Source organism: Rhineura floridana, chromosome 3 (genome assembly GCF_030035675.1).
Source record: "Rhineura floridana isolate rRhiFlo1 chromosome 3, rRhiFlo1.hap2, whole genome shotgun sequence".
Lineage (NCBI taxonomy): Eukaryota > Metazoa > Chordata > Lepidosauria > Squamata > Rhineuridae > Rhineura > Rhineura floridana.
Genome location: NC_084482.1, coordinates 7,581,420 through 7,606,285, shown reverse-complemented (window position 1 = coordinate 7,606,285; position 24,866 = coordinate 7,581,420). Strand labels below are relative to the sequence as shown.

The window sequence follows — 24,866 nt, the reverse complement described above, 5'->3', positions numbered from 1 at the left end:
ACAAGCACCCTATACCAAACTCAGCCACTGCTGCACTGGTAATTACTCATGTTCTGAGCATCAGGTGGGCAACCTTAGCCCCTCTCAGTAGGATCCCCCTTCTTAATTATATCACTTTCTCAGTGTTCCTCTTTCCCCTTTCATCCTTTCAGGCAGATGTAGAAAATGGGAAAGTGTTGGGGAGAAAATGGGATGACATCTGAGAGGAATCTACATTGCAAACTGAATGCAAGATAAATTACATTCATAGCTGTGACAACTATCTGTGCTGCAGAAGCCTTGAGTGTTAAGGAAAGCCAAACAAGAGTCCATCTCTTGACCTTACAGGCTGATTCTAGAGGACAGACAACTGATGTGAATACATTGGGAGCTGGGTAGCATAGGCTCCAACTGCTACCATTTACTGCAGACAGTCCCTATTTTCTGCTCTCTTTACCTGGTAAATCAGAGTTCAGTTCACTCCTGATGGTCTCTAGACATTAGGATCTCTGGGTGAAAATAAATGCATCTAGTGCACACCCAGGTAAACACATGTACATGGAAGCTAAGGTGCGATCAAGGCATAGCCTGCCATTTCACATACCACAGCTGCCTCCAAGTTGACCACGACTTATGGCAACCCTATGAATCAGTAACCTCCAAGAGCATCTGTCATTAACCACCCTGTTCAGATCTTGTAAGTTCAGGTCTGTGGCTTCCTTTATGGAATCAATCCATCTCTTGTTTGGTCTTCCTCTTTTTCTACTCCCTTCTGTTTTTCCCAGCATTATTATCTTTTCTAATGAATCATGTCTTCTCATGATGTGTCCAAAGTATGATAAGCTCAGTTTCATCATTTTAGCTTCTAGTGATAGTTCTGGTTTAATTTATTCTAACACCCAATTATTTGTCTTTTTCGTAATCCATGGTATCCACAAAGCTCTCCTCCAACACCACATTTCAAATGAGTTTATTTTTCTCTTATCCGCTTTTTTCACTGTCCAACTTTCACATCCATAGATAGAGATCGGAAATACCATGGTCTGAATGATCTAGGGTATGTTTCAAATTGTTCATAATGTAAGTATGGCAACAATGTTGTTCTAGCATATTTTTAACCCAGTGCCAGCTCCAGTTTGAGGGAGTCCTGGCAAAGTACCTCTGATGAGTCCGCTCCTCTGTTGGTAGTTCCTGGCAGAAGCAATGTTCCAAGCAGCTCTCAGCAGCTAACTGTAGCCATCATTTAAATTTTCCAGTGTCCCTAATATAGCCTCAATATGGGACATTGTAGGTATATCCAGTTGCCTGGTGCTGCTTCAAGCACTAGGTTGGGAAATTTATTTTTTTAAAGGGGGACTCAAGATAAACATCCAGTTACTCAAGGATGCCAAGTGCTACCACCGGCTCTGCTTTCACTAAAAGCACATATATTCCCTCTTGGCTTTTAAATCTGTGATGGAGGACAGACTCTTGCAGAGCAAATGAACAGAGTATAGAGCAGGTGGAAAAGAACTTTCACTAATGAGTAATGGAGATGAGGGTCTCAGGAGAAAATCCTTGGTATGAAAATGGGTGCATTACAAGCATATGTGAACTGTTGGAGGATATAGCCTTGGCTGCAGCAGGGGTTTAGCATAAGATGTGACCACAATTACCATATTATGATACACGTCAGTTTGGTATACTGGTCACTGTCAGTGCATCAGACTGGGAAAACTAGGTCCAAATCCCTATTCAGCCATAAAGCTCACTGGGTGAGTTTGGGATTGTCACTACCTCAGGGCTGTTGTGAGAATAAAATAGAGGAGAGAGTTGAAAATAATGTACATCACGTTGAGTTTCTTGGAGGAAAATGGGATCAAAATGTAATAAATGCATAAATAAATAAATGTCAAATCCCCACTCCACATTTGATGGGTGGGAACGTTTCCTTAGTCTTTATCTCTCCTCATATTAAAGCCTGGTCTATAAATGCAGTGAAATTAGGTGGCAGAATCCTGAGGTGGTCATGTACTACTTCAAGCCACAGTGCCCTTTTTAATGTTCCATTATGTAAAAACTCCCTGCATGGGCTTTTTTTTGGGGGGGGACAAACTGGGTCAGAGAGTAAAGTTCTAACACAGACTTTTTTACTTGAAGGGATTTTTTTTTAATTTAGTTTTTTTTTTTAAGTTTTCAAATTTAGGGGAGCTTTCAAAAACTAAATCCCCCCTACTTGCAGTCTGAAGTAATGCAGTCCATTCTTCCCTTAGAGACCCTGGAGGGTCAGGTCTGGTGAGTGCCTGGATGGGAGACCGCCTGGGAACCCTATGTAAATAGCCTTGGGTTTCTGTCATGAGAAGAAAGGCGGGATATAAATTTAATAAATAAATAAATTTAAGTAATATTTTAGAAAGAATTCCCTCCCCACTTAGTTTTATGTTTTCAGCCTGCCATTAATTAATTAATTAATTAATTAATTAATTAAAGAAGACTGTATTCATATGTTGTGTGAACAGTTCTATTCATTTATTCACCCCCCTGGAATCTTTGGAAGGTGAATTGCTAAGAAATATTTTAAATAAAAATACACACACATAACCATCCCCCAGGGGTAGATATTATAAGGGAAATAGTGATGACTTGAGCAAGCTGTGGTAAGCCTGTCTGTTTGCAACTGGGGTATTCCTGGTACGCTTCAGAGGAGGAGCCCCCAAGACACCCCAGAGAACATAGCTTGAGAGTCATTGCTTTAAGAAATACAGTGGCAATTCTGACCACTGTATGTCTAAAAACAGGGGGCTCATTCAAGAGAACGTTCACAAGCTGCCCAAATCCATGAGACCATTTTGAACACCAGTGGGGCCCTCTGCTGTATTCTCAGCCAGTAAAAATCCATGCCGCTCCATGAGATGGATGCTGGTTTCTGTAGTCACAGACTTGGCAGTGTGTTGGCATGGTCCAGCTAGGCTCTGGGGGTGTCAAATCTCCTTCCCTTGCAGGAGCAGCTCATGGCTTCTGGACAGTAGCTGGCTGTGTGCATGCACAGAAGCACCATTCATTGGTGTGAGGCCTCAGAGCCTGGCCAGGTGCTAACAGACAAACTCCCCAGTATTAGGTGAGGTAGCTCCCCCAACTGGCATTAATTACCAGAGAGACCCCTTTGTACTTGCCAGAACCTTTACTCCATTTGCTCCAGTCAAAGTTCTGTTTCTCTCCCTCCCTCCCTCCCTCTCTCCCTCTTCCTCCCCGTCAGAGTTGTGGGGATGAAGAATATAAACCTCTCACTACAGGAATATGCATCAAGTGGGGATCCCAGCCTAGAGAACAGCAGGCTTGCAGTCAGGAAGGCAGCAAAAGCATGAAGCTCCTTCTCACTCTCTTTGCCTTGGCCCTGTGGGCTCTCCCTGGCTGGGCTGCCAGGAAAAAATCCGAAAGCCCAGGCAAGGAAAGTTCCCCAGAATCTCCTGCCCTAAATGTGCCAGCCCATCCAGGGAAGCATCGACAGCAGCAGATAGCAAGTGTGCTTGTCCTGGGAAAGGATGTGGCAGAAGGTGAGTTGGGGGAAGGCTGCTGTGGTGGGTGGTGGAATCGTGTAAGGGAGGGGCTTCAGAAAGGGCATGGGGGAAAAAAGATGTAGCAGTGACGTGAGATGGGCAGGCATGCAGACTACCACCAAACAGTGAAATGTATCATACTGAGACAGTCCCTCACCACTATGGACACTTCCAGATAAAGCTAACTGTGGAGACTGGAAGCTCTGCTTCACTACTTTTTACTCCACTTGTTCAGCACCTCCCCTGGTATGCCAGCCCACATCTGCCAAGCTTAAGAACTAGAGTTGTTACCATACAGCCAAGATTTTGCAGGTTGCCTCAACAAAAATTTGACCCTCTTGCCCCATTCCCAGAATTGGTGAAGCAAAACAGGAAGAAAATTCCAAACAAGCTACTTTTGCTGAGAGCATGGCTGTGTAAACCGTCAGAATGCACATGCTCACTGAGGTGTCACGTTGGGCAGGTGGAGGAGGGGTGGTGGCTATATTTGTAATATGGTGTGTGCTTTAAATGTTGTGGACCATGGATCTATTTGTGCATTCACTGTGCTGCCATGTGAGGATGTGTCCCTTAACAAGGGGTGTGAAAGCAACTGGAGCCATTGCAGGTTACATTTGACAAAACTGCATGTGTGCATTGGCCTCTTGGCCATAGTTGTGCTGATGAGCCAGATGGCCCCAAACAAAAGTAAAACCTATTCTGAGGGCCACAGAAGAAGCCTTGGGCAGAGGGTTGGCATTGGTTCCTTAGGCCATCAGTTGCCTAACCTGAGGCAAAAGGGTGCAAATTTCCCCATTTTTTTCAATTTACATTTTTGCACGGAGCTGGCATTCTGCTCAACATTTATGGTTGCATCCACATAGTTTGGAATTGCCATCCTTTTTTCACATACTTTTAATGAAGAAAATAAATGATGTTGTCAAATCATTGTAATCCAGTACTTTCTGTGTTGTCCTCCTGTGTTTTTTACAGACCTGATATGTAAGGAGAGTTTTTTTGTGGGTTGTTGGCTATTTAATGAGAATTTCACTCTGATTTGTTTGCAGGGAGGCTAGACAACATTGCACCAAAGCAAGTGTTACCCCTCACTCCTGTGCATTTCCCCTTCACTTTCTTCTTGCAAAAAAATCTGATGTTTTTGAGAAGTGGTTTGTTGCACAAGACCTCCCAATCAACCGTAATGGTGCTAAGTGAATATGCCAGTATGTGACTGACTCTCATCTGAAAGTAGCAACAGTATGGAAGTGCCCTTGGTGAAACTGACAACTGAGTAAATATCACTAGGTATAGGTCAAGTGTGGGGAGTCTTTGGCCCTCCAGATTTTGAGCCCAGCAAGCATAGCCAATGGCCAGGGATGATGGGAGTTGTAGTTCAGTTAGAGGGTCAATGGTTCCACATACCTGGTTTAGGCTGTTAATTGCCCCAATATCAGGTTCTACTCATGGATGTGGTGGTGGTCTTTAATTACTGATTTCCTCTTGTTATTTTTTTCAATAGTAAAAAAGCACTGTTTTGTATAAAAAAAAGTTTTTTTAAAAAAACCACCTCTTTATTACTGGCCAGTCCTCTGTCACAACATTTTTAATTTGAATCCTATATACTATTGTTTGTATAGCTGATATTTTATAATTTGTATTTTATTTAGATTTGAATATTTTGTTCTCATTAAGATGGTTTCCTGTGTGTAGAGATGATTAATGTAGATATGTTCATCATTATACATATATATTTTTTTTAAATAAAAACAATTTTAAAAATTTGAAAAAAAAGGGCAAGGAAACCAATAGTTAGTCTCTCCACAAAATGGGAAGAGAACCTGCCAACTGGGCCAATTGAGAGAGGGTACTCAAGGGTGCAGTCATCAATAATCCCCCAGCCATGATCAACAGAAAGCAGTAACATAGGCAGGATTTTCATTTAAAATGTGCAAGGACTTTTCCTGACTGGAACTTATTTGTGAGCAAACCTTATAGAAAGATCTTGCTCGTGGTATATGTAAGGCATTACTGGATAACAGAGCACAGATAACAGATAACAGTATTAAGTGCTGTGTGGAACCTCTGCTTTAATTCCACTTCCAGTTAATTATGGAAAAACAATTGTTTGCAGTTAGCTGTTCTAAAGGACTTGAGTGCTGAAGCAACATACAGAATACAGAATCAAAGAGCAGTTATGATTTGGGATTCACTAATTTGAAGTTTAAAAAAGTGTGCTCTTATATATGTGTCCTCTGGCAATGCCTGACCCAGATTATTTCTGGATCAGCCCCAAGAATCAGTAAAAAATATTAAGCTGATGTGCAGGGCAAACTCAGCAAACAAAGCCATAGTATTGTCATACTATGCTTTACCCAGGATCAACTTGACCCCAACTGAAGCAGCTCCATTAACGCTATAGAAGAAAGTAACCTTATATGGACCTTTCTAATTCATTCTGTAAGGCTGGACCTCCTGATTGTGCCCAAAAGACAAGAAGAAGCCAGTGCAAATGAGCAATAACTGGATTAATATGCCTTTGCTCCTGATCCCAGTAGCAACTGGGTTACAGATTTCTGCACTAGTTGAAGCTTACAAACAGCATTTAAGGATAGCATAGATGTGTGCAATGTAGGGGAAATTATTGTAATGGGAATGTCATTTAAGTGATACTAACTGCTAGAGGATACTTGCTTAAATTAACATTGATAGGTTGTGATACCTTCTGGCTACTAGATACTAGGCACACCTTACCAGTCTGGGTGGAAGTTGACATCAGTGTCCTGTCTGAGCACGAGGATGTGTGAGTGTGTGCACCAGGAAAAAATGTAGAGGTTGAAATGTAGTCAGATAAGGAGATCTGGGGTTTTGCAACTAAATTGGGATTGGTGGGTTCTGGCTACAAAAGTATGCTGTTCACTTTTGGGGGAACTGATGTTTTAAAAACACACTGGGCACCTTCAAACTGTTAATATTTTGCATGATGCAATTACATACCAGCATTTTAGGTTTGTGCATTTAAAGTGGATTAAAAGGTCACTGTAACAAAATCCACATTAAAAAAAACCCCTTGATCTTCTTGCTTTTTTGAAAGTGATGGAAAAATGCAAAATGTGGGATGAACGAATGACATGAATACTCCATGCTATCAAATCAGGAGGAATGCTCATTGTCATATAATTGTCCTGAAAAAAAAGCAGAACAAATGCTCAAAAAAGATGATGTAATCTAACCTCAGTGTAAGCTTTGTGCAAAGAAAGCAGGATGAATGCTCTATAGTTTGTCAGCAGGGGCCCAGAGTCTGTTGGGTCACTTGCCTTTTCCCAGAACCTCAAATTGTATACATATAATTAACTCACATTCTGCATAAGGAAACAGACTATGCAATGGCTGTCTTTGGAACTTCCTACCACTTGGGGATCTTGAAAACTGAGCTATGAAAGAGTATATTGCAGCCTTTCCCAGCCGGTGTGCCTCCAGATGTTGTTGGACCACAACTCCCATCAGCCTCAGCCATTGGCAATGCTGGCTGAGGCTGATGGGAGTTGTGGTCCAACAACATCTGGAGGCACACTGGTTGGGAAAGGCTGGTATATTGAATGAATGTTTGTGGGCATATACAATACATTTAAAGCACCGTGACCTAGATTCTACCTTGCTGAGACTCTAGATTCCTATCCAGTCCAGCATTCTGTTTCTCACAGTGGGCAATGAGATGCTTCTGGGAAGCCCACAAGCCAGACATGAAGGTAATAGCCCTCTTCAACTGTTGTTTCCCAGCAACTAGTTTTCAGAGGTATGTTGCCTCTAATCTCAGAGATCATGTATAACATTAACGCCTAGCAGTCACTGATAGCTTTATTCTCCATGAATTTGTCTAACCCTCTTTTACAATCATCTAAATTGTGGAGCAAATTCCATAGTTTAACTGATTATTGTTATTTATTTATTACATTTATAGTCCATCTTTCCTCCAAGGAGCTCAATGCACTGTGTGAGGAAGTACTTCCTTTTGCTATCCTGAATCTCCCAACATTCAGCTTCACTGGATACTCTCAATCCCAGTATTGTGAGAGAAGCAGAAAAATATCTTGCTACAACATAGGACACTTCCAGACATCATGTTTATTGAGCATTCAACCTGACTTGTTTGCAGGGAGATTAGACAAAGTTGGCTATTTAATGACCATTCATTCTGATAGATGACGTGTGAAACCAAATGTTGTTTCACACTTTCCAGTGCATTTTCCTGTCACCTTCCTTATCACAAAAATTCTTATCTTTTGAGAAAGTGGTTTGTTGTGCAATACCTCCCTCTCAACTATAAGTGCGTAAACTTAATTTGCCAGCATGCAATTGAATCCCAACCAAAGACATTTATGGTTTGGAAGCACTCATAGAGATAAGATTTTCTCTCATACAGCAAGGGATGGAAGGATCTGTCAGTTTTGGGTCCCTTAGTTTCTTATATTTCCTATCTTAAATTCAGTTCTGCACATTTCTGCAGTAATCTGCAATTTAAAAAATCCTCACAAAAATTTATCAGCATTGTAGTGCAAATTTCTTCTAATAAACTCATTTTCATTTGCAGTTTTGACTAATGTTCACATTTTTGCAAGCAATTTCCCCAATTTTTGTATCTTATTTTCACAAATGTATTAATTTTTATACACACTTTCCCCTAATATATGCATATTTATAAGCATTGTTTGGTTGGAGAACTGCATCACAAAATTTGGAGGTGTGAGCTGCAGAGATGTCTGTGTTTTGCTTGTCAATTGTCTTGGAAGTGTGAATTTGACAGATTTGCCTTTAAATGCAAACAGAATCAAATTTCTCCCCCATCCCTAATTAGACCCAAGGGCCAGGCTTTGACCTCTGTATCGCAGTGTTAGTTTAGTTTTTCCAATAGGAGTGAATGGCAGCCACTGATGTACATGGGAAAAGGAGAAAGGAAATGTCCCCAGGGATGCCACTGGTGTAGCACCTAAACGTGCTTCTTGTCCCTAATGACCCCAGCTATTAAGCAGCAAATCTAATCCTATCTGCATAATTAGCATAATATGCATAATTAGGTACAGTTTCTCCGTCACTCTAATGTGGTGTAATTTTAGGAACTGGCTATTACATGGGTCATAAATAAATAACAAAGCTGTTCTGTTTCCTGTTTGAATTTCCAGAGACCCCCAAGTCTGTAGCCGATGTGAAGAGTATGGCAGGAGAACTGCACCAGAAAGGTAGAAAACCTTCAGTCCTGAAGAACAGTGTCTTGAGGAGAAAGGAGGCAACACCCCCCCCCCAAGATGGCCAAATTCTGGAGAAGGGGGATGCGGCCAAGAAATTGGCCAAAGTTGGAAAGAAGGTGTTGGGCACTAAGAAAATAGAGATTGGCAGCACCAGTGCTAAAGCAGAACCTGCAGGTCCTGAGACAAACATCAGCCTTACCCAGGCAGGCGGTATGCATCCCCAGAAAGGTATGAAGTTGAGGCAGGCCTGTGACTAGGCCTGATCTAGTTCAATTTTTAAAGCTTGCCCACCTAGTGAACTTCATGACTATGGATGGAAGGATCTGTCAATTTCAATCCTCTCAGTTTCTCATTTTTTCCATCTTAAATTTAGTTTTCCACATTACTGCAGCAATTGTTTTGATGTGTTTTGATGTGTTTTTAGCGCTTGTTTGCTGCCCTGGGCTCCTGCTGGGAGGAAGGGCAGGATATAAATCAAATAATAAATAAATAAATAAATAAAATGTGTAAATATAATGCATTTTATATGTTATTTTCACTAATATATTAATTTTTATGTTTGCTTGTGTAAACATGGCTTGGTTGGAGAACTGCATCACAAAATTTGGATAACTCCGAATTTCGAAGGATGGCTGTGTTCCTGTTCTCATACTGTTTCGGCAAGTGCGACTTTGATAGATTCAGCTTTAGATGCAAACTGAATTGAATTTCCCCCCCATCCCTGTTCATGATTGAATTAATATTTGAACCCTGGTCTCCCCAGTCCTAGTCTGAAACTCTAACCACTACACCATGATGGCTCCCACATGTGACAAGCAATCCTTTGTAACTACTTCTTGAGTAAAACAAAAACAAAAAAATGGGCCAGTTTGCTTGGTGCTAACATCACACTTTTAGATTGTTCCAAGTGCTTCATGTACCTTATTTCATTAATCCTTGCAACAGGCAGCCCAATAAAGCTGCAACACTGTATATGCATTTACCTTTGAAGTAAGCCCCATGGATCACAGTGAAATTTACTTCTAAATAAACATGCATAGAGTTGTGCTATAAGGAAGGGCACTATCATTTTCACCATATCACAGATGTGGATTGACGCTGAGAGATGATGGTTGGTCTATAGCAGTGGTAAGGAACCTGCAGCCCTCCAGATGCTGGATTACAGCTCCCATTGTCCCTGACCATTGGCCATGTTGACTGGGGCTGATGGGAGTTGTAGTCCAACAACATCTGGAAGGCCACAGGTGCCCCACCACTGGTCTATAGGTTGGCCAAGTTAAAAAAAAGAGGACAGGGTTCCTATACCTTTATTAGTTGTCACGCAAGTGACACCACCTGAAATTCTCTCTTCTACACAATGTTTCATCTTAGTGGACCGAGGCCACCCAGTGAGTTTGACTGAGGTGAGATTTAAATGGAGACTTGCATTGAGCAGGGAGTTGGACTTGATGGCCTTATAGGCTCCTTTCAACTCTACTATTCTACGATTCCATGATTCTATAACTTCAGGTTTTAATCTCTTAGCTGCTGCGCTGCACCAGTTTACATGGAGATTAACCGTAACTGTTAATGCATGTCAGTTTTTCCACACACTACAGGCAGGGCCAGCTCCCAGTCTGAGAGGACCCTCAGGAATGTGCTGTCTGGTAGGCCTCCTCCTGTGTTAGTGAGATTTACCCAGTGGCACTGGCAGGTAGCTGCTAACTGCCATTTTAAATTGACACCAACATAGTGTTCCCGAGCACCACTGTGGGAAATTTTAAATGATATTTATTAATTTATATCCTGCCTCTCTTCCCAAAGAAGCCCAGGGCAGCAAACACATCAACAAAACATGCAGATTTCTGCTTTCAACAGAGTGGGCTGTAACCATTAGGCACCATCTCCAGTGATGGATTTCAGGCCTCTGGTTGTGGGACAAAGAGAAAGTTCTTCAGTGTCTCATTTGAATGAATAACAGCTGTGCAAGAGAGACAGCCATGCTGTCTTTGTGCAGGGGTACTTCTTGGTCACTGCATGTTAAACAAGGGCTGTTAACTAGATATTGGGCCCCACTGTAACTGGGGGAGTGCCACGTAGGTGCCAAAATGCCTTAGGTTGGCCCTGACATTCAATGCACATCTCTTATCCCTGCAGATTTGATCCATGGCAAGAAAACACCAATGAAAGAACCAGTTACCCACCACCACAAAGCAAAGGCAAGAAAAGAATATGTCATCACGCATCGGAATAGTACTCGGACACAGATAGGAAAAGTGCCAAGCCCTTGGCACAGAAATGAGAGCCAGACACCCCCTAGTCCTACTCACAAAAATGTTGGTCAGGCAAAAGATGGAAAAGAACGTAAAATTCTCCAAAGAAATGCCAGCCGGACATTGCTGCAAAAGGAGAACATCTCTCCCCACAGGAACACCAGCAGGTCAGCATCAAAAAAGGAACATGGCACCTTCCACAGAAATGCCAGCCACACACCACTGTGGAAAGGGCATAGCATCCCCATTAGGAACAGTGCTCAGGCACAGGAACTGAAAGAGTCCAGGTTGCTCCAAAAGAATGCCAGCAGGGCATTGTCAGGGAAAGAGTATGGCATATCCTCCATAAACATCAGCTGGTCACTGCCATGGCAAAAACAAGGCACCTTCCAGAGGAATGCCAGTCAGGCACAGACAAATAAAAGGCCCAGTGTTGTTCACAGAAATGCTAGCCGGGCACTGCCAGGGAAAAGACTTGGAGCCCCAAACAGGAATACCAGCTGGGGTGAGGCCAGGAAGCACCCCACCCTTACCCATAAGAAAGCCAGCCAGGCACTGCCACAGGGAAAGCTGAGTCCTTCCTTTTCCTTTAAAAATGACAGCCAGACACAGCTGCAGGAAAAGCCCAGTTTTCCTTATAGGAATGCCAGTCAGGCATTGCCAGGGAAGAAGGATGGCACCCAGCAAAGGAATATCAGCTGGGCAGAGATTCACAAGGAGCAAAGACCTTCTCACAGGAATACCAGCTGGGCACTACCAAGGAGAGACTCTGGATCTTTCCGCGGAAATGTCAGTCAGGCACTAGCTGGAGCAGAGCATGACACCCTACACAAGAATGGTGGCCAGACACGAGCAAGGAACATGCCTGGTGTCCCCTTCTGGAATGCCACCCAAACAGAGGTCATGAAAGAACAAAACCTATCTTATAATAAGAATGTCTTCCAAGCAGGAGGCAAATGGCTGCCTGCAGCACCAAAGAATAAGGAAGAGCCCATCATGCCATCCTTGCCTGTGACCTGCCTGCTTTCTGAACACGCCATCGCTTGTGGCAATGCTCGCCTGAAACACGTGCCCAGACTGAGTGACACTGCACTCAAAACCCTCTACCTGGCAGGTAAATCTCTAAAGCAGGAAAGGGGTTCTTCTTCACACACCTGTGCCTCTCCTGCTTCTCTTTCCTAATCTCATTCCAAGTGTGAGCATTCTCTTGACCCCAATCACAGGCTTAAAGTGCAAGGCTATACATGTCTAATCCGAAGAAAGCCCCACAGAAACCAGGTGAATGTGTATAGGATCACAGCCTTATTCAGTCGCCACTTTGTAACACCTTTTGCACTGGCAGGATTTACATAGAGCACTTCCAGACACCATTTTTATTGTGCATTCATGATTATTTCTGCTCATGACACTGTCGGGGTAGTCAATACTTTCAATACTATTTGCACCCGCAAAAGTTCTGGGTAGTCATACTATACTGTTGCATTTCCAGTTACTGCGTATTCTATGACTTCCTTCTGAAACTCTGTAACTTTTCGTACTACACATGTTCTGGGGTTTTTTCCTCCTGTTTTTGTTCTGATACAGCTCCTACAGACAGCAGTAATGTGATAGCATTGAAGAAGCATTCCAAATTCACCACAAATCATCATCATCACTTTTTATTTCTATGCCGCCTTTCCATAGCAATCTATGCTCAAGTGGCTCACAACATGAAAAAAAAGTTACGCAATTCACTGTTAGAAAATAAATTCAGATAGTTAATAAGTTAACAAAAACATCTTAAGAAACATATTGTAAATTGATACACTCTTATAATTCCTCATAAGATCTAACTATAAAATACGAAGCATAATCCCAGTAACAGCAAAACAAAAAAATGACTAGAAGAATTTAATTTTTACTCAGACAGAAGCCCCTAAACAATACCCCACAGTCAAGGTGGTGATCCCTTTTATAGCTGCTGTCAGCCAAGCCCCCACCCTTCCAGGCCAGGTGGAAAGAGGCCAGCAAGCAGGGAGAGGGTTTTGCAGGGCTTATAGTTAAAGTGGTCAAATGTACTATTACTGCGTCAAGAACATGTTGCAAAATATACTCACAATAAAACACCAGTCTGGAGAGGTCCTTCCTCTCTGCTCCTTTGCACCCCGTTTGGCCAAAGGACTCTGTGGCAGATATAAGCCAGCTAGTGGTGAAGTTCTTAAAATGTTTGAGGACCTCAGACAGGCATCCAAATAGGGACAAATTCTCTAGAATCATCTAGGTATCACAATATTAAGGCCAAAATATTGAACAAATACTAACCCATAGGAAGAAAGTATATTTTCTTTGGCCAAAGAGAAAGGAAATAGTTTGATTTTGTAAGAGGTTTTACTTCCAATGGAGCATATGCATATTTCTTATTTTCTTTTATCACCTATGGTCAGATCGGTTTTGCAGATTTTTAAACTGTGCAAACACCTTTTTTGCAGTGGTGATGTGGGACGACCCACTTTCAAATTATCTTCTGCCCTCCAGCCTTTTCTCAAGCACTGAATGGGGCAATTTAAAGCAGGGAAAATGGCACAGGGGGAAAGAGTTACAATCTCCCCCAGCACCAAAGCCCCAGTACAATTTCTGGAGGGGGTGGGGTGCCATGGCTACTTTTAACCAAAACAACAACAACACAGGAGATCATGTGGATTTCCCACAACAGGTCTAGTTAACCTTTAGGGATTGATGTGAAGGAGCTCAAGCCCAGAAGTTTGGTCCTCATCCTGCTTAGTGAGAAATAGTGCTTGACAATTCATATGAACCTCTAAACCAAAGTTTTGAGGATCAGGAACATGCTGCAGGCTCCTTTGCTATTGCCAACCCTGCCTCCCTCTTTCTTTCTCAAGAGCAGTTTCCCTCCTTCATTTTCTTTCCTCTAACCATAGTTTGTCATGACATCTGATTCAGGCAACTACGGTTAGCACTAATATTCAAACCTATGGTTTGCCAACTCTCTTCAATAATGGTTTGGAGGTTAGCAGTAACCATAGTTTTCCTGATCTTGACATCACTGCAGATTTGTGGTGCGTGCAAATAGGGAAGGAATCAGTACACAGGAAGAAAAGAGGGATCACATGAGCCTGTGACAGGTTTTAGATCCTTCAAACCATGGTTCAAAGTGGAGGATCAGAAAGTGATGTCTGAACTGGGCTCCTGTGGTTGCCATTACAAAACTCAAAGAGGGATCTCAGATTTTCTTCCCTGTAACTACTTTAGCATATTTCACCCTCCCTCCTGTATGCTTCCCAGAGAATGAGATCACGTGTGTCCCAGCTGGGATTTTCTTGGGATTGCCCAATCTAGAATGGTTGGATCTCAGCAAGAACAAGCTGGATTCTGCAGGCCTGCACTCAGAAGTTTTCAAGGTGAGTGGAAAGACCCTTGGTAGTGAAAGGAGATTGAGAAACAAAGTGGAAAGGCAAAGGATTCAGCAAAAAAGTGAGGGAGAAATATTCTCAAAGATGCCTTTGAGAATCAGTGTCCCCTTACTTCTTCAGTTAAAGGAAATACTGGTAAACAGGGAATTGAATTTGGGACTGTACAAGAATGTGCTGTGCCACAGAGCTACTGTTTTGTCTAACTGCAAGACAATAATTCCTGAATTATTGACTATTTGATCTGAATGGCTATCAAAGTTGGTCAGCCACTTCATTTGTTGTCACTGAACCATCTTCCATGCAGAATCTCACCAAGCTGAAGCGCCTGAATCTGGATGGCAACCAGCTCACTACAATCCCAGCCTTACCCAATTCACTACAGGAGCTAAAGCTGAATGACAATAATTTAGAAGGACTGCAGAAACACAGCTTCCAAGGTAGGGGTCACTTCACTGTTTTTTAAAAAAGTCATTCCTTGGATGGGTTTGTGTGGGTGTGTGAACTCTGCATATGCTCAGAGGCCCTCATCCCTAGGTGACAGAATTTTTGGAAACACAAGGTGGCACTCTATCATTCCCCATAGATATATGAAAGTCTGACGTGACACCTTAATTATGAGAAAAATCTTATGTTTGCTGTCACAGAGAGCACTGCACTGAAACACAGAGATTACATACACTATCAAAGCTGCCCCAATTTCACTTTGTGGGAGGGTGCTTCCTTCTGCTCCAGGCTGAGATGAAATCAAGTGCATAAACATTTAAAAAAGTGCTGGTCTGGTGATTTCTTTTTCTAGAGACCAACCTGGGAGACTTTGAAACCCATGTTTGTTTCTTTGTTTTTTGCTGTATTAAATTGATTTTACTGCTGGAAGATGTTTTAATAACTGCTTTGTATTTTTTAATATTCTGCTGCTTTTAATTATTTAGTTTTATTATATCTGTTTCAGCTTGTTATTGAAGTCACTCAGGACTGAGGGTGAGTGACTTATTACAATCCTGTAATGTAAGATAATTCCCGGCCCCGCAGAGTAGTCCATTGTTAACATCCCCATACTGCAGATTGGAGTGGTGATTACAATAATCCCGTATTATGATCCCTCCAGTTCTAGTCCAACACTCCAAGCACTACATCATACTGGCTGTCAATAAGTAGTGTAACCTACTAAGGTTGCAATCCTGCACATATTTAGCAGGAAGTAAGTTCCATTGAATTCACTGGGGCTTACCTCTGAGTAAGGTTTGCACTGTAAATCTTTACAGGCAAACTACATCACAGATAAATACGTCTGCTGCAATTCTACACACTACACGCACATGCTATCAAGATGCAGAGAAGAACAATTATATAATGGGAAAACACAGTGCTTTCAAGTGAACTCATTTTACTAAGAACTCATTTTACTAAGGTCATAGAAAAGTAGAGTTGGAAGGGGCCTATAAGGCTCAATGCAGAAATCCAAATCAAGGCATTCCCGGCAGATGGCTGTCCAGCTGCTCTTGAATGCCTCCAGTGTCAGAGAGCCCACTACCTCTCTAGGTAATTGGTGCCATTGAAGTATGGCTCTAACAGTTAGGAGGTTTTTCCTGTAACAACCTTTCATGTATTTGAAGAGTGCTATCATATCTCCCCTCCTCTTCTCCAGGCTAAACATGCCAAGTTCTTTCAGTCTCTCCTCATGTGTCTAAATGACCTGCAGCCATCACACAGACACATAGACGACCACAACAGCAGCAAAAAGAGATCCCACAAACAATTATCTTGGGTCACTACAAACATAAATCTAGTTATGTTGCCACTTCCATTGTTCCTTAACCCCCGCCCCTGCAAAAACAACAGGAACAAAGTCAGCACTCTACTGAATGCAGATATACCTTGTGTGTAATTCACACACATGCAGACACAATATGCTCTTTTCACTATCATTGTAAAATGGAGATCCTCAATCAGTTCAGTAGCCAGGGAGCATGTTATTACTGGCCTAGTCTTTTTCTGTTTCTCTAATCTGCCCATGCTGGATGTGTGTGGGTTGGTTCCTGAGCAGCTTGTAGCAGCTGATAAATGATGTGTAAACAGGAAGCTTTAATACACATTGGGCCTACTGTGAGCAAGTTCTGAACAAAGGTCCTTTGTTTCTGTCCTGGCCATCCAGAGAACTGAGTGTGGCCTAGTAGTGGCAACTGAAATGTGAAAATTAGACTAATTTGCATACACTTATATCATTTACATAATTTGGATCTTTTTGTTCATTAACAAATAGGTTTTGCAAGCAGTATTGCCACTTTTTTATTTTTTAACTGGCCTTGTCCCTGTGTCTTTCCAAGCACCCTGACAGGCAGAAATTCAGCAGGTGAAGCATTCTCCATCTCTTTGCTAAATCCTTGTTTGTTAGGCAAAATATTAAGAGCATAAAAGCAGGGCTGGTAAGTGTGAGGGGAAGAGATGACAACTCTATTTGACCAGCATTCAAATGTACATTTGACCAGAGTATCAACCCCTTATTTGAACCGCAGGGACCTGAAGGGCCAGTTCCCTTTACTACTGCTTTTTTTTAAAAGGCTGTGCGGGGCATGATTTGATTAAAATTGGAGGAATTTGGAGTGGATTTGTGCATTTCATTAAGGGCCCCTCTTCCTGTGCCACTAAAATTCCACCACTGGATCAACTCCTGAGTGTCATTTCGTAATCCATTTGGGGACCCCCATTTCTACCGCATACACAAGCCTTCAAAGAACTAGTTCCACCACATCTCTGTGACAGAACTTCTAGACCAGCCTTTCCCAACCGGAGTGCCTCCAGATGTTGTTGGACCATCAGCCAGCATTGCCAATGGTCAGGAAAGATGGGAATTGTGGTCCAACAACATCTGGAGGCACACTGGTTGGGAAAGGCTGTTCTAGACTGTTGCTGTTTTGCAGGTGGAATTTAATCACATGCCAGCAAATTCACATTACATAAGTAAACTGGATTCAGAGCTCTTGTGTATCGAACCCACTGACCCCCCCCACCAAATTAGTCTTTTTTTCAGCCAAACAATTCCGTGGGTGCTGGTTTTCCTGCCTCCAGTCATCACAAAAATTGCAAAGGGGGAGATGGGTGTTATTTTAATTTTTAATCTTATAAGCAAAAACATGTAAAGCCATCACCAACTTTGTTTTCATCTAGCAAGGGTAGTCCTTTGGACAGCTTTCACAGTGGGATGGAGTTTTTGTGGTGTTGGGGGCTTGTGGCCTAAGGGTGCTCTACACTGTTGCTATTTTCAGAAGGATTCAGTAACATACAAGCAAATTCAGATTGCACAATTAAAGTTGATTTGGAGCTCTTGCCCAACAAACCTGCCCCCCCCCAAAAAAAGTGGACTTTTGCAATAAAGAAAGTAATGGGGAAATGCACTGGAAACTGTGGGATAACTTTTGCTTGATGCAACATTGTGTAACCTCCCCACAAACAAATCAGAATGTATAACTCTCCCTGCAAACTTTGTGCAATGTCATCAGGATGAATGCTCAGTAAACAGGTTGGCTGGAAGTGACCTGAAGGCATTTATGGATTATCCTCTGCACAGGCCTGTTCAAGCTGCTCACCCTGGAGCTGGAAGCAAACCAGCTGCACGATGGAAATGTGCTCCCTACCACTTTCAAGCCTCTGGGCAGACTTATCTACCTGCGACTGGATCATAACCGCTTTCGGGCTATACCTTCAGGTTTGCCTGCCTCTTTGCAGGTGAGCATAGCAGTGATTGTTCTTTAGAACATGACCAGACCCTAGTGGTTGGGGTTGTCAGCCCCCGAACTGAACCAGGAGCTGAACCTAGCAGGTCAGGTGTATGTGTGAGATTTTAGAGGATGTACAGGAAATTAATGAAGGAAAAAGTTATCAGTAGCTACTAGTCATGGCTAAATGCCACCTCCAAGAAAGGCTGGCCCAAGATGTTTTGCTGCCTGGGGTGAAGGACAGGATTCCCCCTCCCCCCATTTCCACATACAGAAACCAACCAGCCTGGCTGTTGAATCTTCCTTCAACAGCAGAGATGGGACAGCATCTTCCACCATACCAAAGAATAGATAGATCTGAGGGGTAGGGAAATGCAGGATAGGTTGCATAACACCTCACTCTGCCTAGTAATAGGGCAAGCCCTACCACTAGGATCAGAGGCAGAATGCCTCTCAATACTGGTTGCTGGGATCAGCCATGGCATGGTGCGCATGTGTGTACATGTATGGTACTCATGTCCTGCTTGTGGGCTTCCACCTGGTTGGCCGCAGTGGGAAACAGGATGCTGGAGTAGGTAGGTGTTTGGTCTGGTCCAGCGGGGCTCTTCTTATCTCCCTATGCTCCTATTATACCACCTTCAGCTCTCTTTAAACACTGCTGTCTGTCTCCAGCCTCATTTAACTTGTTGGCTGCACACACACCACATAGTTAAAGCACATTCTGCCCCTCCTCCAAGAATCCTGGAAACTGTAGTTTGCTAAGAGCGCTGAACATTGTAGCTCTGTGAGGGGTAAACTACGGTTCCCAGAATTCTTGGGCAGGAGAGGGGTGGAATGTGCTTTAACTGAATGGTGATATACAGCCATCGTGCTGGTTTTATTTTTAGGGGTGGATGAGTTGTGAGAGAGATGCTGCATTTGTTCTACACCATAGCTAGATAGGAACTGAGCAGAACTGGGACCAAGAACTGGGATCAGGGAAGATTGGGGAGGGGGGGGATACTGTCAACTGAGGAGGAGGCTGGAGTCATTTTAAAGGTAACATTTTTTCCTTTTGCAGGAGCTGCACCTGGACTCCAATCGCATTGAGGAGGTGACTGAGAGTGTCCTCAATAAAACCCTGAACCTCACTGTGCTAGTTCTGAGTAACAACAAATTGCAGGAAGATCGCATTGCTCCACGTGCCTGGATAGACCTCCCGTGAGTAATCCCAACATTTTCAGCACTAGAAATGGAACCCATGGTCACCACCTCCCAACTAGGATCACCAACTACATCCCCCTGCCCTGAAAGGTCTCTTATGCCTTTAACTTGGATGTGATGGCAAACAGAAGATTAGAAGTGAATTTTCTTTTTCTTGGAATGTAGATGCAGAGATAGGAAAAACAAAAGGTCCTCTTGCTGGGCACCTGTTCCATACCTGTTAAAGGCCTAGGAACTGTATGGGATTGGGGGTGGTAATTACTGAACACCTTGCTCTAACCATTATCACTCACTGCCTTTCAAAAAACAGAGGCAGGATTGAAGAAATAGATCTGGGGACCTCTGTCATCTACCCCTGGAGGGTTTAGGATTTGTGGACTGGATTCCAGTTCAAAAGGAAGGGATTGCTGAAAGTTGCTCAGGTGAGAATAAAATGCCTCTGAGCCTCCATCATTGTTCATGTGTAAGAGGGGCATTTGTAATTTTAATGAACAACATTCTGGACAATTTAGGTTTTCCATTCACATTTCAACAATTAAATTAAAAAACAAACAGCGACTTTAAAACTATGTGAAAATGCTTTGATAATTATGCTAAATGTACCAAAAAAAACCCCCATCATTTCCAACAGATTAACCAGATGGAAAAGGGGGCAGGGTTCTTTTACTTTCCATAATAGCGTAGAAGACAGCATTTTGTTTTATCACTTAGGGTGAGAATAATGGGACCTGTTCAAATTCCCTCTTCTATGTTACTGTTAAAGGTATGAGTTCTGCCTTCCTTGCTTCTCCTTGCCTTCTTTTCTTGTTGCATCAGGCAAAATGGGGTGGTACTGCAAATAAATTCACCTCCCAGCATAAACCAGACATTAAACATGGTTTGGGAAGTATAGGTGGGTAGTTTCCTAAAATGGGACAAAAATGTTTGCCCATTCAGGGTGAGAACAGGAAACATTGTCCTTAATTTTGTATTTTGTGTTGTTCCCCCCTCCCCCATAGCCAAATCTCTTTGTGAAGCCTATTTAGAGCGAAGACAGTACTTCCTGCCTTCACTCTGTTGTGGCATTGTGGTTTGTCATGTAGTCAGCTTTGATTGGTTACATGATGATGTGACATCATCAGTCGAAGTGATCTGTAACTGGCTGTGGGAAGGAGACCTGTGATGTTGATTTCTTATGGCATCAAAGCTGTAGATCAGGGAAAGAGGCACCCGCAACCAGGCAGTGAACAGTGTATGAGAAAAGTCAGCAATGGTATGAACATCAGTAATTTTATGAGACTTTTTACAAACACATACCAACCCTCTTTCCTTTTCACTACTAATTTTTTTGTGGACAAAAAATTCAACTCGGTGCTACTCTGTGTCTACCAGGAGTTGGGAAGCCCTTTGGATTGTTTTTCTATCTTATCTGATTCTTATCATTGTGATGGAGGAGGCAGTGTGTATTTGGAATAGTGCTCTTATATTGTGATAACTACCAGAAAGCGGGGAGCGGGGATTGAACTCTACACACCTGAGATGCTTTGCAACCCCTGGAGGATTCTGATCAGGTTGAGCTAGAGTGCTGAGTGTACGGAGCTGAGATCAGCCTTTCCGTTCTCATTGCAGCAATGTCCCCAAGTACAATGCTTTACTTTTTTTCCTCAAAGAAAAAAATGGCAGCATTTGGGAGGAAAGTAAAAGAATATACTCGGGGACACCAAGGGTGGTAACTCTTGCCAGAAATCCCGACAGGCTGTGCATCTCTTTTTGTGTCCCAGGAAGTTGGAGGCCTTGGATTTGTCTCACAACCGCCTAGCACATGTGCCCTCATTTCTGCCCCGGCACCTGAAGCAGCTGACCCTGCATCATAATCGCATTGAGCGTATCCCTGGCTATGTCTTTGCTCATATGAAACCAGGCCTGGAATTCCTACATCTGTCTCATAATGTATTGCGGGACGATGGCATCCATGCAGTCTCCTTCTTGGGTCTCTACCACTCACTTGCTGAGCTGCTCTTGGACAACAACCAACTCCAGGCGATTCCCCGTGGCATCCTGAACTTAAAGGGGCTACAGGTTCTGCGGCTGAGCCACAACCACATCAGGTAATGCAGAGATGGGGAAACTGTGGCCCACCTTGTATTGTTGGTCTGCAGTTGCCACCATCCCTGACCATTGGCCATGCTGGCTGGGGCTGATGGGTGTTGGGAGTCCACCAACACTGAGAAGGCCACAGGTTCTCCATCCCTGAAAGAGGGCCTACTCTGTCTTCAGGTGACTGTAGGTATGTGGCAGAGCACACATTCCATTTCATTCCAGGTCTTATCCCTACCTTCTTTGATCAAAGAATCTGGAGAGCCCACTGTATATCAGAGTACTGAGTTAGAGCTGTGATGGCCAATCACATTCTTCAGTGTGGTGTGCCAAACCTTTGTTGGCCCAATTGCTTAGGAATCATATAAAGAGACCCCAGCCGTTATGCCACTGCTGTCCCCCACCCCATGCTGCCCAAGCTGCTTGGCTGAGAAAGATCCAGGTCACTAGGGCTGAAGAGGTGGGCAAGCATCTTTTCCAATATGAAATGAGTGGATGTCATCAAAGTGTTGACTGTATGTTGGGAAGAGTGCTGGCTACATCAGAAGCTTGGCCCAATCAACACTGTTTATATCCTGAGCAAAACTGTTCCCTTCCAACCTCTGTGTGTGCACGCGGAGGGAAGGTATATGTGTGTGAGAGTAAATGAATGGGGGTTCTTTATGGCCATCAGCTGGCCATCCCTGCACTAGATTTTGCGCTTCTCACATCCCCAAGTGATAAGAAATCCTAGGGCAGCAGCTTTCTGGGGCCAGGCTTATTGGAGCAACGAGTGCTGGAGACTGGTGCAGTTTGTGTAATATCTGTTCATTTATAAATATTCCAATTAACAAATAAGCCCACAGGCAGGAAGTGCTCATCCTGAAGCAGCATCAGCACAACGTTCCCAGCACCCCAAGCAGCATCCAGGCAGCCCCGAGGCTGCTTATTATGCAGCAAGCACAACAAAACAGCTATTGTCGCACTCAGTAGGCAACTATTTTAAATGTCTGGAATTTTAAGGTAACATTTTGCTGCTTGATACAGCTTTTCTTAGTTCTCTTTTGTAATTGTTTAATGCTGCTATCATATTGTTTTGTTTTATTCCACTACTTTGATTTGGTTTTATTATTTTCTTTGTACAGTGCCCACAGAGTGATAGCTATTGGGTACCTGCTATGTTTAGTAAATAAATAAGTAAAGAAATTGTCTATGGAGTGTGTTCACCTTGTATCTGGGAAGTGCCCTCTTTCTTGGAAATTTTAGAAAGAGGACCCAGGAAAAGGTCTGAAGTTATATAAGGCTTTTATGTGGAGTGTGTGCAGATAGAGGGAAGGGTCAGATTGCGCTATTGCATCGAGATCTGAAGCATCTGTATTGAAATATCCTGAGCTGGGATAGAACCCAGGACTTCAGATTCCCAGCCTTGCTGCCCTCACCCTAATTTTAAATAAGTTTTATTCTCATTCTAATCTCATGTATAAACTCACTATTAGATTGTTTTGGGTAAACCACTCAGCCCCTACTCCTCACCAAATCTGTAATATGGGGATCATACTGACCTACTTTATAGGGTTGTTGTAAGTACAGCACAGATAAAACATATGAAGCGCTATGAAGGCCTCTTTAAATTCTTGAAGTTTTTATTATCTCTTCCTGGCAGGCATGTCCCCCTGAACTCTGTCTGTGACACACGTGTGGCAGAGGACTCAAATATTGTGTCCATGCACCTGGAGAACAACTTGATTGACCGCCGCCGCATCCCACCCACAACCTTCTCCTGCATCAAAGCATATCACAGTGTGGTGCTGCGGCCACAACAGAATGAAGAGGATGACTACTAAAGGCACCTCACAGATCACTCCTCACAACACAAACTGCGGGGACAAACATTGTCCCATCCCAGGGTGTGGAGAGAGATCTTGCTCTTCAGGATGTTACAGTGCTTCAGGGCAAGAAAATATGCACCTGCCCAAGTGGCCTCTTCTCTGTAACTATTGTTTTGTGCTGCCCACTTCTTTGAGGTGTAGAGGTTTCAGGGGCAGCCTTTAAAGTCAGTTTCCTTATGATGAGAGAGTACTGGAAACATTGTCATATCTGTCTGCTTACAAATGTAAAAAGGTGAACATAAAGACCAAGCAAGTACCTAGGCAGACAGCACTGGTCTACAAAGCAACAGTTCCCCCCCCCCCCAAAGCAGCAGCATAAACTTGAACTGTTGTTGTCACCCTGCTACAAAAATCAGGCTTTTGTCTCCATTGTTGCCTCTATTCCAGCACCATACTGTTTCTTTAGCTTTTCCTCAGGCAAGAGGAGAAGACTGCTAGCTAGTAGCCACCAGTTATCAAAGGTCATTAGCAGGAAACTTTAGCTAAGCAAGTCCGCAAAAGCCTCCAGAGAAGTTCATTTAGCCCAGGTGTAAGTAAGCTGTGGCCCTTCAGGTGTTGATGGACTATAACTCTCATAATCCCTGATTATTGACTGTGATGGCTGGGGTTGATGGCCATTGGGAGTCCCACACCATCTGGAGGGTCGCAGGTTCCCCATCCCTATTTTGCACCAGAAGGTGGTTATGTTTTGTTGTGGCTGTTTTGTGTGTTGTCATTTGTGTGGTACTGACATTCAATAAAGATTTTTCATCTCCAAATTATATTTGCTCTCCCATTCCTACCCTGATCATTGTAATCAGCACCGCAGGATTCTACCACCTCATTTCTCCCCCTAATTCTGCTACACTAAGGGTGAGGTGGTAGAATTCCAGACTGTACTACTTCAGACTTCTATAGAAAAAGCTCACTATACATTAAAATTTTCTTGCTAGTGTGCTAGGTTGACAAGAGTTACAAAACACAAACCCATACAAATTCAATCAAATAGTCCAACAAGCATCCATAGATTTTCTTTGTTAGAGTCAGAGCTTGGAAAAGTTACTTTTTTTGAACTACAACTCCCATCATCCCCAGCCAGCAACATGCTGGCTGGGGCTGATGGGAGCTGTAGTTCAAAAAAGTAACTTTTCCAAGCTCTGGTTAGAGTGAACCATATTAGGGCCAAACTACATGTTAAGTGCTCATATACTACATCTGTTATAAGAGGTGAATACCATAAATATATCTGACACTATATTCTATATGTATTTCTTCACTGATTTTGCAAACTCTCCCACTTGCTTTGTTTTATGTGTAACTGTTCTTGCTTTTTCAATCTGTAAAATAAAAATAAAGTAAGTTAAAAACATGTTACTTAAACTGTTTAGTTCCCTTCTGTAGCTCACTTACTCAAATGTTATGGACATTTCTGGCAGTGCTCCAGGATATCTCAACATTTAAAGCAACATTGACTAATTTGAGGGAGACAGAGGATGGGCTTAGCGCTTGGGGATCATATGAAGAAGCAACTGCTCTTGACCCAAAGTTCAAAACACTGATATGTCTCATGGAGAGTGAGAAAGTCAGCCTGGCTGTAACTCATGAACAACAAAGATGCTCCCATGCAAAAG

General features: G+C 43.0%; 1 protein-coding gene across 1 annotated transcript in view; it reads left to right on the top strand.

Annotated features, from left to right (window-relative positions):
• The window catches only part of LOC133382000 (uncharacterized), a 28,859-nt gene extending 4,308 nt beyond the window's left edge, over positions 1-24,551 (top strand). Inside the window, exons 4-12 of the mRNA XM_061621641.1 lie at positions 3,215-3,512; positions 8,672-8,965; positions 10,874-12,103; positions 14,269-14,384; positions 14,701-14,833; positions 17,962-18,119; positions 19,170-19,309; positions 21,073-21,399; positions 23,031-24,551. Coding sequence (XP_061477625.1) covers positions 3,215-3,512; positions 8,672-8,965; positions 10,874-12,103; positions 14,269-14,384; positions 14,701-14,833; positions 17,962-18,119; positions 19,170-19,309; positions 21,073-21,399; positions 23,031-23,211 — 2,877 coding nt within the window. The 3' untranslated portion in view covers positions 23,212-24,551. The remainder of the gene's footprint in view (positions 1-3,214; positions 3,513-8,671; positions 8,966-10,873; positions 12,104-14,268; positions 14,385-14,700; positions 14,834-17,961; positions 18,120-19,169; positions 19,310-21,072; positions 21,400-23,030) is intronic.
• Positions 24,552-24,866: the final 315 nt, after the last annotated feature.